This window comes from Homalodisca vitripennis, chromosome 3, assembly GCF_021130785.1.
Source record: "Homalodisca vitripennis isolate AUS2020 chromosome 3, UT_GWSS_2.1, whole genome shotgun sequence".
In the NCBI taxonomy this organism is placed as follows: domain Eukaryota; kingdom Metazoa; phylum Arthropoda; class Insecta; order Hemiptera; family Cicadellidae; genus Homalodisca; species Homalodisca vitripennis.
The window spans coordinates 152,646,671-152,660,598 of NC_060209.1; the positions used below are offsets into that span (position 1 = coordinate 152,646,671).

General features: G+C 32.7%; 1 protein-coding gene across 1 annotated transcript in view; it reads right to left on the reverse strand.

The window, feature by feature from the left end:
• Positions 1-13,928, reverse strand: part of LOC124358408 — a 68,501-nt gene that overhangs the window by 8,903 nt on the left and 45,670 nt on the right. Inside the window, exons 12-17 of the mRNA XM_046810708.1 lie at positions 9,831-9,986; positions 6,284-6,445; positions 4,518-4,655; positions 3,573-3,726; positions 1,861-2,046; positions 596-801 (exon numbers count right to left, since the gene is read on the reverse strand). Coding sequence (XP_046666664.1) covers positions 596-801; positions 1,861-2,046; positions 3,573-3,726; positions 4,518-4,655; positions 6,284-6,445; positions 9,831-9,986 — 1,002 coding nt within the window. The remainder of the gene's footprint in view (positions 1-595; positions 802-1,860; positions 2,047-3,572; positions 3,727-4,517; positions 4,656-6,283; positions 6,446-9,830; positions 9,987-13,928) is intronic.

Consider the following 13,928-nt stretch of genomic DNA (forward strand, 5'->3'; position numbering starts at 1 on the left):
AGGTAGGAGTATGCCACACAATATTTGCTGTATAAGCACCACTTAAGTTGCATGCGAATTCCAAGTCTACAGCTCATTTCATTTGAAATTCTACAGTTAAACAATGTTGTAACAATTGTACAAATTATTATTTTCCTCATGAATTTAGAAGATGAGTTTATTTTTGTTGGGATGGATGATTACTTCCATATGTTAAATAATAATAATTTTAAACTCTAAAAATATATATTTAAACCATAAGTCTGATTATCATTATACTTTATTCTTATCTCATATGATTTTTCTGTGTGACAAAAATTAACAAGAAGAGCATTGGCTGAACTTGACAAGTTTATAGAAAGAGAATTGGTGGGATATTTTTAAAAGCTAATAGATTTAACCACAATTCACATAGGACTGTTTTTTTACTAATGAAAAGAAATAAAGTTAGTACCATTTTAGTTTTTATAGTATTTCTAATAATTTATTAGCGATTTGCCTTAATTTAAAGAATTGTTTACTGGATGACAAGCACCATGTACAGTATGTATCATTCAGTCCACTTAAAAACAGAGAATAATTGTGAATGATAAAACACAATATACAATGTTCTGACCTTTTCGGTTCTTAAGGTCTCCTTGTTTTGTGCAGTCACAAGCTCAGAGGCAGGGACAGACATAAGGAACTCCAGGACAGTGTCAGGATCCTGGGAAGTGCAGCCCAGCTCTTTGGCAAACATCAGGGCTTTCTCTTTGGGTTTGTCCTGGAAAGCCCATTGGGAAAGTGAGGTTCCACTTTGCAGAATAGCTTTGTGAAATAACCCTAAAATATAATTTTCAAATAAAATTCTAGAAGTAATATGCTTAAATTTCACAAAAACATAAACACGACGATATAACAAAAATTATAGTCTTGTTTCTATTAATAAAATTACAATTTCACAGCAATAAAATCTTTATTGTGTACTCAAGAAAATATTATTATAAAATCCTAGTATATAACATTTACATAATAATATATAATACAGTACCAAAACTCATTACTCATGACAAATAACTGATAATTTATAAAATTAACAGGTAATGAGGAAATTTAAAAAAATCCTTACTAGTGCTCTTTCCTTAAATTTTTTTGCATCGTTGAATAAATACTCAATTCCTTGCAAAAACTGACTTTACTTCTGGAAAGTGATGACAGGAGGTGGTAGTGTTCCTCTACTTTTCATTCCTAAAATTCATGTATTTTTCTCAGATATGATCTAACTTTTTAGGTATCAACAAATACTGTCAGTATCATCTTGTTCCCGATATGATTCTGGCAAGTTACTCACCTTTAGACAGTGGAGACAGCAGATGGTAGTGTACAGAAGCCCATCCTGCACTTTGACCAAATATTGTCAATATTATCTTGTTCCCGATATGATGCTGGCAAGTTACTCACCTTTAGACAGTGGAGACAGCAGATGGTAGTGAACAGAGGCTCCTCCTGCACTTTGCCCAAATATTGTCAATATTATCTTGTTCCCGATATGATGCTGGCAAGTTACTCACCTTTAGACAGTGGAGACAGCAGATGGTAGTGTACAGAAGCCCATCCTGCACTTTGACCAAATATTGTCAATATTATCTTGTTCCCGATATGATGCTGGCAAGTTACTCACCTTTAGACAGTGGAGACAGCAGATGGTAGTGAACAGAGGCTCCTCCTGCACTTTGCCCAAATATTGTCAATATTATCTTGTTCCCGATATGATGCTGGCAAGTTACTCACCTTTAGACAGTGGAGACAGCAGATGGTAGTGTACAGAAGCCCATCCTGCACTTTGACCAAATATTGTCAATATTATCTTGTTCCCGATAATGATGCTGGCAAGTTACTCACCTTTAGACAGTGGAGACAGCAGATGGTAGTGAACAGAGGCTCCTCCTGCACTTTGCCCAAATATTGTCACATTGTTTGGGTCTCCTCCAAAACTGTCAATGTTGTCTTGTACCCATTTTAGTGCCAAAACCTGATCCTTGAGCCCCAAGTTTCCAGGCAGCTTGTCATTCTCAAGTGACAAAAATCCTGAAATTCAATTACTAATTCAAAAAAATAAAGCTTGTAAATTAAGTATAAACATATCTATCATCCTTGACATATGTAACATAGTTCCTTCTTGAAGTGCCAAAACCATGATTAGTAATCAAAACCAAACACATTTCAAATTTAGTATCTGCCCTCTTCTTTAGGTGTCAAACTCTAAAATACAAGTTGTTAGAATATACCCAATCAATAGCAGTTCTTGAATTATTGTTTTTCTGTTACTGTTAATGATGCCAAATGTTTTCAATCTAGTTATCCCTTTAAATAATCCACCATCAATAGTGATCTCAATATAAATATAGAAAGGTACTTGTTACCAATAAATTTATAAAATTAATTTTGACTAAATGAAAATTGAGTTGAATAAATAGAAACAATATAGGCTTTGAAAAAGTTGTATATAGAGAATTAGAAAAATTAAGTATATCCTGGTCCTGGATACATGAAAAAGGACAAAAATTAACCTAAACTTTTCTACTGTAAATGATTTTATACTGTATGGCCCCAACATGACTCAGTAGCGTATATAGACAATTATTTCAGAGGGGATTGACTTATATGTTTTATATCTACTCAAAGGCTTATATTTTATATTTACTAAATCACCCGGAGGGGATGGTTTACTGGAAACTGTTGTGATTTAAAACCTTACGAATATGTTCTTGCTTAAAACAAACTACTAGGTGAAAGTTTAATGCTTGTCTTTCAACATTTCGGGGAAAGCACCCTGAGCCACTCCCTGTGGCCCATGATATGCCCATGACATCCCTTACGATGTGTATGTCCATTTGAAAAACTAATAGAGAACACCAGCCTCAATGCTTCTGGAATAGTTGTTACTAATCTTATATTTCAAAGACATAATTCCACCACAAGATAACCCCACTAGTTCACTCCAAACAGCAAGTATTTCTTGTAATACAGTTTAAAATAATTTGATATTCAGATGTTTTAAAAGTACTCATAGGCAAGGCCATACTCAGCTTTAACAGACCTCGGAAAAGATGAAAGATGAAGACTCTGCTGGTCCCCGTCATGTACTGACAACCGCCCCCATGCAAGGGCACTGGTAAAAATGCCCGATAAATCGGTCTGAGTACAATCCTATATATATATATATATATATATATATATATATATATATATATATATATATATAAGTATATTTGATATGGTTTTTTCTTCTGTGGGCTTCCATAAAATTAATAATTTTTAAACCAGTTTGGTTTAAATACATGTTTGGCTTTAAATAGCAATGCTCTTTGATTTAATATGCCGATTTATTCAATTTCACTTAAAAACAGAGAAAAATTGTAATATTCCACTATATCGTTCCTCTGTAACTAGGTTGAATTAGTATTTAGCATTTTAAAATGTCCAAAATTGCATTATTGTAGCCATTAAATCATAAAAATACTTATTAAAATAAATTGCTTATTTTAAGAGGTTGGTTTATTTATGAAAAAAATAAAAACATCAATGTAGGGGCAATAGATGTTGTACAGTACCTAGAACACCACAACGATAGTTGATCGTTACTACTACAACATCTTCCTCGATGAAGAAGTCAGACCCATAAAGCTCAGTAGAGCCAGATCCTCTTGCAAAGCCTCCACCATGGATCCAGACCATCACAGCCTTCCTGGCTCCTTCATTTCCTGTCTGTGCAGCCAAGGTAAGAATAAATTAATTACAGGTGTAAAGAAAGTAATACACAATTTTAATATCATATATGATAAAAGGAACACAATATTATACACAGTCATAAACATTTGACTGAATTCCGCTTTAGTCTTCTGTACATCCATATCAATAGGTCCAGGGTTTCAATAACAACACTTTGGAAAAAAATATTATAGTTATTAAAACGTTTAACAACGGATGTGGGAAGTTGTTTGAAGTCAATTTGCTCACTCTAACTTTTTTATCATGTTTTATTTTCCTTCACTTCCCTCAGTGACGCTACAAACATTTCACTTGTAGTACAGGTTATGAGTAACATCCTTACTGGGATTCATGTGCAATCTGTCCTGTTCACTGATACCAGGACATTTTTTGCTTTCTAACAACCCCAGATGATGGGTCCTATTGGAAGTTACATGTAACCCATTGTAAAAAGCAGGATAGAACACTACAATTATAATTTTGAACTCTCACAGCATACCTCATTTATGATAAGGAAAAATATTCTTTTTCATTTGGTTTTAGATGATGTTCCAAGTGGTGTTAACGTAGAATAAAAATCTAGAAGCAGTAAGACAGGGTTTAGTGTAAAGCTTGGGATATGTCTCCATGAATTATATTCAGTCCTCGGTTAACACCTCCATTGCAGCATTAGGCATGATCTGACGGAACAGAAGTAAGATTTGTCTGCTGCAGTCAGTATGTTATGTGGTGTGTCTAACTATATTATCCCTTAAGTATAGTACATGTTGATTATCTAGAAAGCTTACCTGGGTTGTGTAAACATTCAGATAAAGACAATCTTCATCTCCAATTGGTGTTCCAAAAAACATGTGATTCTGTATAGCATCATTGCCTTCTTTGGTAGCATCTCGGACATCCTCCCACTCACCATAAGGAACAGGGAGCTGGAACAGAAAATTTGAACTTTGGTAGGATTGTTTACTTAAAATGGAAATGATTTTGTACAAATACCTACTGAATTTATAATTTTAAAACTCTGTGGAAAATAATGTAATTAAAGTTTTTAAGGATAGGTATTAATTTACTTTTAAAAATACAACTCAAAAACGTACAAAATTATGTAGAAAACACAACAGTAGAGTTCAAAATGTTAAAAAAAAATGCTATATAGAGTTATTATTTGTAACACCCACAATTCGGACCAAAGTAATAAACTTAAAAACGAACTTAACTAACTAAAATCTATTCATTTGAAATACAATGTCGTTGCTATCTAACATCTTATCTATTCATAAATACTTTACTATAGTATAGAATCATATACTGGCAATCAGTACTTTACTTTTCACATTAATCATTATAAGAAAGTACATTTTCAAAATTATTATGTCTTAAAAACTTTACTAAATTAAAAACTACCAACTACATAGATTCTTTTATGTTGTTGACATTTCACTAATGATTTCTAAGAACACAAACTTTTTAAAATAACCATATGTTTTTTAAGTTTTCTATAGACTGCTGGAAAGCATATTTTAAAAAATAAAACAAGTTTATATGTTCCACACACTTCATATAAAACTCAATGCTCCAAATCAAATACAATAAAATAAACAGAAGGAAGTATGAGTATTTACGTTTTTCTTATAACAATGTAAATTAACATTTTCATTTAAAAACTCTTGCCCATGATGACATCTTAGCCATTTGAAACGTATTGTATGAAAGAAACCAAGAGTTTAATCGTAGTGTAGGAGTAATGTTACACCTCTCTCAATTGAGAAATCATGAGTTCGATTCCTGAGTAGGTTAAAACAAATTAACAAATGGGTTTGGACTGTTTTCCTTTGAAAACGTTTTATGTAATTTATTAAACGACTGGTTGGGAAAGAGGCTTCTTTAAAGAGTGTTAGCCCAGAGGTAGTAAATATGTTGTTCATATTAGCAATGCCCTATTAAGAAAAATAAATAAACACCTTTTTAGTTAGAGAATATTTAATATTTATTCATATTAAATATATTGAGAAATTAAATATTGAGAACAGACAAAAAACATACAAGATCAATACAAAAATCAGCTAATACAATACAGTGTGTGTGTGTGTGTGTGTGTGCACGCGCGCGCGTGTGCATGTTTGCGTGTGAAATAAATAGTTTTAATTACTGATTTCAGTAACTATAAAATAAAACTGAGTAATTATTACTCAGATTATAAGTGACAATAGAGAAATTCAATAAACAAAACAATAAGTATTTAATTTTTATTAATTAATTGGTTAATGTTGATAAGAGTAAAAAATCCTATAAATTAATTACCTACTATATGATACCACAACAATACAAAAAAATATCCATGACTTACTTTGAAAGTGATTTTATTACTTATATTACAGGTAAGTAACAATATATTTTTAATTATTTATGTACAATTTAAAACTTTAAAAGTTTTGCTCCTTATAAATCTGTTGTTTGTTTCTAAATATTAAGAAGGCATACAGCTCCTTAGGATATTGAATTACTTTATGCTTGTACCACTCTAAAATTAATTTTTATTAGTAACTAGAGTACTCACTTTGAATCTTAATTCACCAACAGGAGGTCTTGCGTATGGAATTCCTTGGAAAGAGTAGTATCTTTTCTGAGACACTCCGGCTGATTTCTTGACCAGACCTTTAAGTTTTCCTTGTTTGGTGAACAATTCAAAGAACTCTGCATCCATTATAACTACAATAATCTGTAAAAAAACGTAGAATAATAATTTAAATCATACAACATATAGTAAACGCTGCTATGGACTCCTGTGTTATTTTTTGTGAGTTGCCTGACTTTATTCTAATAAAAGTTAATCCTTTTCTTTCTTATTTTGGGAGAGCTGTTGAAATGGCTAAAGGCACAAAACCTGATTGATCCTTCAAATTTTATCAGTTCTATCTACCAGGATATGATTTAGTATCAATCTCTGCTGAATAAACTCCACAAGTATGATCCTTATATATAATGATGTCCTTGCACAGGAAGGACAACATGGGACTAAAATTGAATTGGGTCCTAATTTTTACGATTTGAATAAAATGTGGTTTCAGGATTTAACCTTTTTCACCAATTAAACATGAGGTTAAGAAACTTTGGAAATTCATCAACTGATTGAAATATACAGTATAAAGGATAAAAACATATTACAAAAGTAGAAAATAAATACCAAAGTGAGACAATTAACTTGTTGGATGAGCTTTAGCAAAGCCTATCACTTGTGGGACTGAAAATATTTCATTTCTGTCTATCTGTCCATACGATATCTCAAAAATGAACTCACCTATAGACTTGAAATTGTGGATGAAGCTTCATTTCTATATAAGGAACACTGAATTCCATGATGGTGTGTGTCACTCCATTGGATTTGGCTGTTAGCGGATATTTTTACATTGGTCTTATGGGTAACCATAATGGCATCAAGAAAGTAGAAGAATAAATAAATTTGTAAGCAAACTGAATCCAACCATTTGTTGAGTTTTCAACATGTGACTTTGTTAACAAGTGACATGTTGAAAGTTAAGAGTCAGTGACAATGTTTCATTTCAGCACACCCTTGCATTGTAGTACCCTCTTTAGCTCACCCGAACTTCTATTATTTAAACTCTGCTATGAAACCTAATCTAATGAACATGGGAATACATTACGTGGCAAGATATATCAAAAAAGATTTCATCTGTTGAATTTAAATTTTATGTGGAAGTTCATTTCTACACACAAGCATTTGCTCCATAATGGTGCAATGTCCAATAATATAATTTGGCTGAGCATCATTGAAGGTTATGACTCAGTAGGCTGACACAGTTTCCCTTTTGCCTGCCGAAGGGGCTGTAAAAATTTCCTTATGTCCATCTATCTATCCAAAGGACATCTCAAGAATGAGATGAGCTATAGATTAGAAATTTTACATGCAACCTCAGCGAAGCTTGTGGGACATGTGGCCTACCTTGTTACATTTTACAGAAAGACATGTATCCACCTATTCCCATAAATAATTTTGGAAACGTTCAAATTTGAATTATTTAATCTTTTACAAGGTTAATAAATGGTGTCTGTTATGTGATTATCTTTGACTAATTATGTTTTCACCAATATGTTCTCATGTGAGATCTCAGAAATTGGTAGTAATATGTTGTTTATTTTTCTGTATAGAATTTTTGTATTGACCTCTTTAATCTTGGTATAAATAAATGACACTAGACACTAACTTTCAAATTCTATTATCTGTCTTGTCAGTCCTCCAAGTCAATGTTATAAATGTTTTATTATTTATATGAAGGACATAGTCATGCAGGAATATGGCATGTTACTTTTAGTTAATTTAATTAAGTGGTTTGCCTCTTGTCTTGTGTGGCAAAGTTGGAAAAGTTATCCTTTCTCGAGGTGTCAGAGAACAACTATTTACGAAGTAACTGAGGAAGAAGTGGTGGAACAGTGCACTTCAGGACATTTTTAAACTCAGGGAAAATCCAAATATCAATGCTTCCACAGCTTGGATGGACTGTACTTGCCTTGAAATTCCAGGTTGGGAATGTTTGGTATTGCCACGTTAAAATCAAGTATTGTCATACAACTCATTTCCGCTCACCCTAAATCCAGCAGTCTGTCCACAGTCCATCCTGGCCATAATTTTGCAACGGCTTCAATTCACTTTCAAGTTTAGAATTTCAGGTATGATGAAACGAGAGCATTGTAACCTCTAAAATTATCAAACATGGCTGGAATGAAACATAAAATAAATAATTAATGGTTGAGTTTTCTCCTATTGCGGGCAGGTAAATATTTTCCTATTGAATGCATTTTACATTAACATTGAAGGATTGTAGTGTAAAAGGATAACACATGTTAGAAAGTCATTAGGTTTCTTAGATAATTTGTATTAAGAGCTTTTTTTCGTAACTTTTTATTATGCATATAATAACTTTACTTTTGCAGATGCACTGAGAAAGGAATATGCAAGCATTTATGATAGGTATTTACCAATAAATAATTTAGGAGTGATACAAGTTTAAATTTTTGGAAAAAATTGACTTAATTTAAATAGATGACTTTGTTGATAAACAATACAACTATTTCTTTTACCACGCTGATATTTTTATCAATAGGTGTCAATGCTACCAACACAGTGATAAATCAAAATCTCCATATAGCCCAATTAATATTTCATACTCTTGGCTAGTTTGCAACATTTATTGATGGGTAGATCTGTCATTCCTTGACATATGGTTTTCTTTTCGTTGCAAATACAACTACATACCACTGACGATCTACTAGACTGATTGGTTTATGCCAAAACATGCCACAAATGTGAACATTTCTTCCTTTTTTGCCAATTGAAAAACAATTGTTTTCCGAGAAATCAACTTGCAATATGAAAACTAGGAAAGGTTCTGAAAATATAGACTTTTGATTTTTAATAATTATTTAATGTATTTCATAAAATAGAATTGCATATAATTATTGAAGAACTTCATATGTCATATAAAACATTAATATGAAGCACGGTCCTAAAACTAGTTATTGTCTTACATTTCAATATCATATGACTTAAGACAAAATTACTAAGTATAGATAAAAAATAATAAAAAAAGCAAATAAAACTAGAAATGCAAATAAAAAACTAGAAAATGTATAGAAAAATAGAAAGAAAATAATTTACACATTATTGAATCAAGCAAGAAACCCAATCATGCACCTCTGAGCGCAGAGAAAGTGACAGAGCATCTGTAGTACACTCTGGCTCTGACCTTCATGTATAGGTCTATGGTGGGGGAGACACGAGCAACACGAGCTTTACAGCTGTTTAATGTCAGTGGTAAGATACACTTAAACGAGAGGACAAAGTATAATTTTTATATTGAAGAGATGTAAACATTTCAAGCACTTTGAACCAGTGCAACAATTAATTGGTAAAAATAAATCTGTAATTAATTGTAGACGGATAAAGGTTCTAAAATATTCCTCAATAGTAACGTAACTCTCTCAAATTCAAAGTACAAGAAACCTGTGAAAGTTTGTACTATAATAGAACGCGTATTTAGTTGGAACTTTGACCTGTTTTAGTTAATATAACCTATTACGTACTTAACTGTGTAGGTTAACAGCTGACAACACTGTCTCGGAGTGGGAGTGGGTGCTGGCTGACTGGATAAAGCCGGTTTGCCGCTACATTCTACTATTAGTTTCGTGAGTGAAGGCCGTGGCTGAGATATGTCTACATCGATCGTTGAATAACCCAACCGTCGTCACTTGTGGCTTAGTATTAAATAATATATTTTCTATTGAATAATTTACGTTATTTTATCTGGGATTATTTTTTCACTCATTATCGTGTAAACTATGTAATTGATATTTTTATATATACCTAAACGTTGTGATGTATTTACTTCTAAAGCATATATTTGTATCGAAAAATTACTCCAAGGCTACCTCAAGGGTGGCCATCACTGTGCAAGGTCCGCCGCGCATGTCTTGAGTCCCTTTAAACTAATTACATGTCTGAAGCCTCTGTTAAACCGACTCTGGTTAATAATAATTCTGATTTTTTGTATTGTCAAATAATCAAGTACTGCATATATTTTGAACTATTTAGTCTACATATATTATTTATCGAACAGCACCTTCACTGTGATACAGATTTAGCATCGCATTTTTAATCTGTAAGCTAAACATAAATAAAAATTTAGCTAAACAGTATTAAATTTGTTAATGCTGTGTTTTTTCGTTGGAGCGTTTACAATTGGTCATACTACTACATTATTTATACAGGGTGTCCAGCAACCATTCGAACAAACTTTGCCACATTGTTCAGCAGGCCAAAACTAACAAATAATGCAATATAACAGGTGCCCTATTTCGCTTCGTTTAGCGTCTGTCTGTCTGTATGTGTTTTTTGGGAAAAAAAATTACTACTCAAAAACCACTTAAGATACAGAATTCAAACTTAACAGTTATTTTAACCTAGTGTTGGTCCTTTTCAGTGAAAAAATAAAACAAATATCTCATTGCATTTCAAAATGGCGGCCGTTCAAAATTTTCAAATTGTATTAGCTTTGAAACGGCTACTTTGACAACAAATTCACCAGGATAACTTTCTTAGCGTATTTTATTACCAATTCAACAATTTTTGTTTCAAAAAGATTGAATAACAAATAACTGAGTTACAGCACCAAACGTAAAAACAGGTTAAATCCATGCATTGCAAGTACATACAAACAATGTAGTGGATTTTTACGAATAAACTTTTTAAGGTTCTTTATTAAAATAGTGAACAATATTATAACCTGAAGTTTAATATTTATTTTTTAAATTTGTTTTAAGGTAAATTTAAAAAAAAGTTCTTAACCAATTGTGAATCCTGGTTTTTAAATCTTAAAAAAAATGTTAATAGGGCTACGTTATGGTTGGGTATAGGGTTTTCTTACATGGCAATTGTGTGAAACAGCGTAATTAATTCAATGTGTTTGAAAAATTTTATTGAACATGATATTTTTTATTAAGAAATCAATGATTACATTACTGTAAAACTTTCATAATCGTTGCTCAAAGTGGCGTCCTTGTAACTCGTTGCAGATTCTGAAGCGTCGTAAGCACGATTCTCTCACCCCTTCAAAAGGATTACTGTCTTGAATAACTGCAGCAGCCTTAACAACTCTAGCTACTAGGTCCATTTCATTCTGTATGGGAGTGGTATACACTAATTGCTTCATGTGTCCCCACAAGTAAAAATCAATGGGTGTGAGGTCAGGTAACCGTGGAGGCCAAGGGACGGGACCTCCACGTCCAATCCAACGATCTCCATACACTTCATTCAAATGTTGTCTAGCAATCAGGGAAAAGTGGGCCGGTGCTCCATCGTGTTGGAACCACATTCTTTGTCTAGTTTCAATAGGAACATGTTCCAACAGCTCAGGTAAGATTTCCCTAAAAAAAACTTCATAAGTAGGTCCGTTCAGTCTGTTTGTTATAATGTGTGACCCAATCAAATATCCCCGTCTACTATTCCAGCCCAGATATTGACAGAAAATTTGTGCTGAAACTTACGTTGCACAATTTCATGAGGGTTCTCTTCAGCCCATAAATGGCTATTTCGGCTATTAAATATGCCATCTCGAGTAAATGACGCTTCGTCAGTAAAGAGAACATACCTTAAAAAATCGGGTTCATCAACTAATTTGTGAAGGAACCAACGAGAGCAGTCTACCCTGAGAGGAAAATCTGCAGGTTCTAAGGCTTGTACTTTCTGATGTCTGTAAGGGCACAAACGTTCTTCATTTATAACACTTTCCACACAGAACTTTTGCATACATCCAAATTATGAGCAATAGCGCGAACGCTGGTGGAGGGGTTTTCTTCTACGAATAATAAAACCTCTTCTTCAAAATCAACAGTCCGTACGGATTTTACCCGTTCTACAACATTATTTTTCAAATGTCCAGTTTTCCTAAGACGAATATGAACGGCACTGAAGACGCTATGAACTGGGTGCAGCCTATCTGGAAAGCGCTCTCTGTACAATCTGCTAGCTAATCTGGCATTGCCTCCAGCAAGTTCGTACACAAAGTGAATATCAGCATACTCTTCAAAAGTAAAACGGTTCATATCGTACAAGAAACAAAGTAATAAAAGAAATTTAAATTAACAGGAAAAACTAACAGGAATTACAAAGAAGAACAGAACATTCAAACAGTGACAATCACGTTCAAAACATAGACTTGCTCAACAATGTCTTGATAGTTTGTTTATTAATTTTTCTTCATTTAAAACACCTGATTTGGTTGCTGATTGTTGGTCAGCTGTTTTCATGTAATATTATGCTATTGTTTTTTAAGAGCATTGTGAATAGTTTGTTTCTTTTTTATTTGTGTGTGTGTAACACATTGATTACTGTAAATGGAACAAAAATGATAGTAATATTTTAGTATTTTAATAAAGAACCTTAAAAAGTTTATTCGTAAAAATCCACTACACTGTTGTATGTACTTGCAATGCATGGATTTAACCTGTTTTTACGTTTGGTGCTGTAACTCAGTTATTTGTTATTCAATCTTTTTGAAACAAAAATTGTTGAATTGGTAATAAAGTATGCTAAAAAAGTTATCTTGGTGAATTTATTGTCAAAGTAGCCGTTTCAAAGCTAATACAATTTGAAAATTTTGAACGGCCGCCATTTTGAAATGCAATGAGATATTTGTTTTATTTTTTTCACTGAAAAGGACCAACACTAGGTTAACATAACTGTTAAGTTTGAATTCTGTATCTTAAGTGGTTTTTGAGTAATATTTTTTCCCCAAAAAACACATACAGACAGACAGACGCTAAACGAAGTGAAATAGGGCACCTGTTATATTGCATTATTTGTTATTTTTGGCCTGCTGAACAATGTGGCAAAGTTTGTTCGAATGGTTGCTGGACACCCTGTATAGTGAGAGTTTAGTAGGCCTACCAAATAATAGTGATTTAAAAATGTATAATTCACAAGAATAATTCACCTTCAATTATAACAAAAGCGTTGTGGTGATTATCAAATCTTCTAAAAATGGAAACTCTATGGGCGTTGTGATAATGTAAAGAATAAAACAATGATGTGGTCTGGAGAGCAAGCAAGAACTAGCTGCGAGCAGAGCTATTCTAGTTTTACTGATCACGTCCTTCTCTTGATGCTTTCAACACTATTTTCATATACATCCATTAAAGTAGCATATTTAAAACTTTATCAGAGGGTTTTATTAATCGATTCCTACCACACAAAATCGAGACGTCACTGATAGTTTTGTTAACGATAAAAATAAACAAATCAACTATGTGCCTAATTCATCTATCCCCTCATCGACCAATTTACCAAATTGAGTTTTTATCGTAGTATTTATGATTTAATCAAAGTACTGATTTTTATTTTTCTAGTATTGGACAAAGTTGTTATTCACACTGATAGTGTCTATGTAAAGTATTAGGCCGTGAAGCTATTCCTTATCCATGGTAATTCGTTTATGTTTTGAGGAAACAAAATCCTTTCTTTGGAACAGTTTGTGGCAAGTATTGTTAAATATACTAGCAGAGCAACTTTCCAATTTGGAAATGTGTTTTCCAATCCATTATTGTCTATATAATTATTATTTTACTTCTACCAGGCGTCGTAGAGAATAAGGTCGCAACAGTGGTGGAAAATGGAGCTAAACTCAATATAA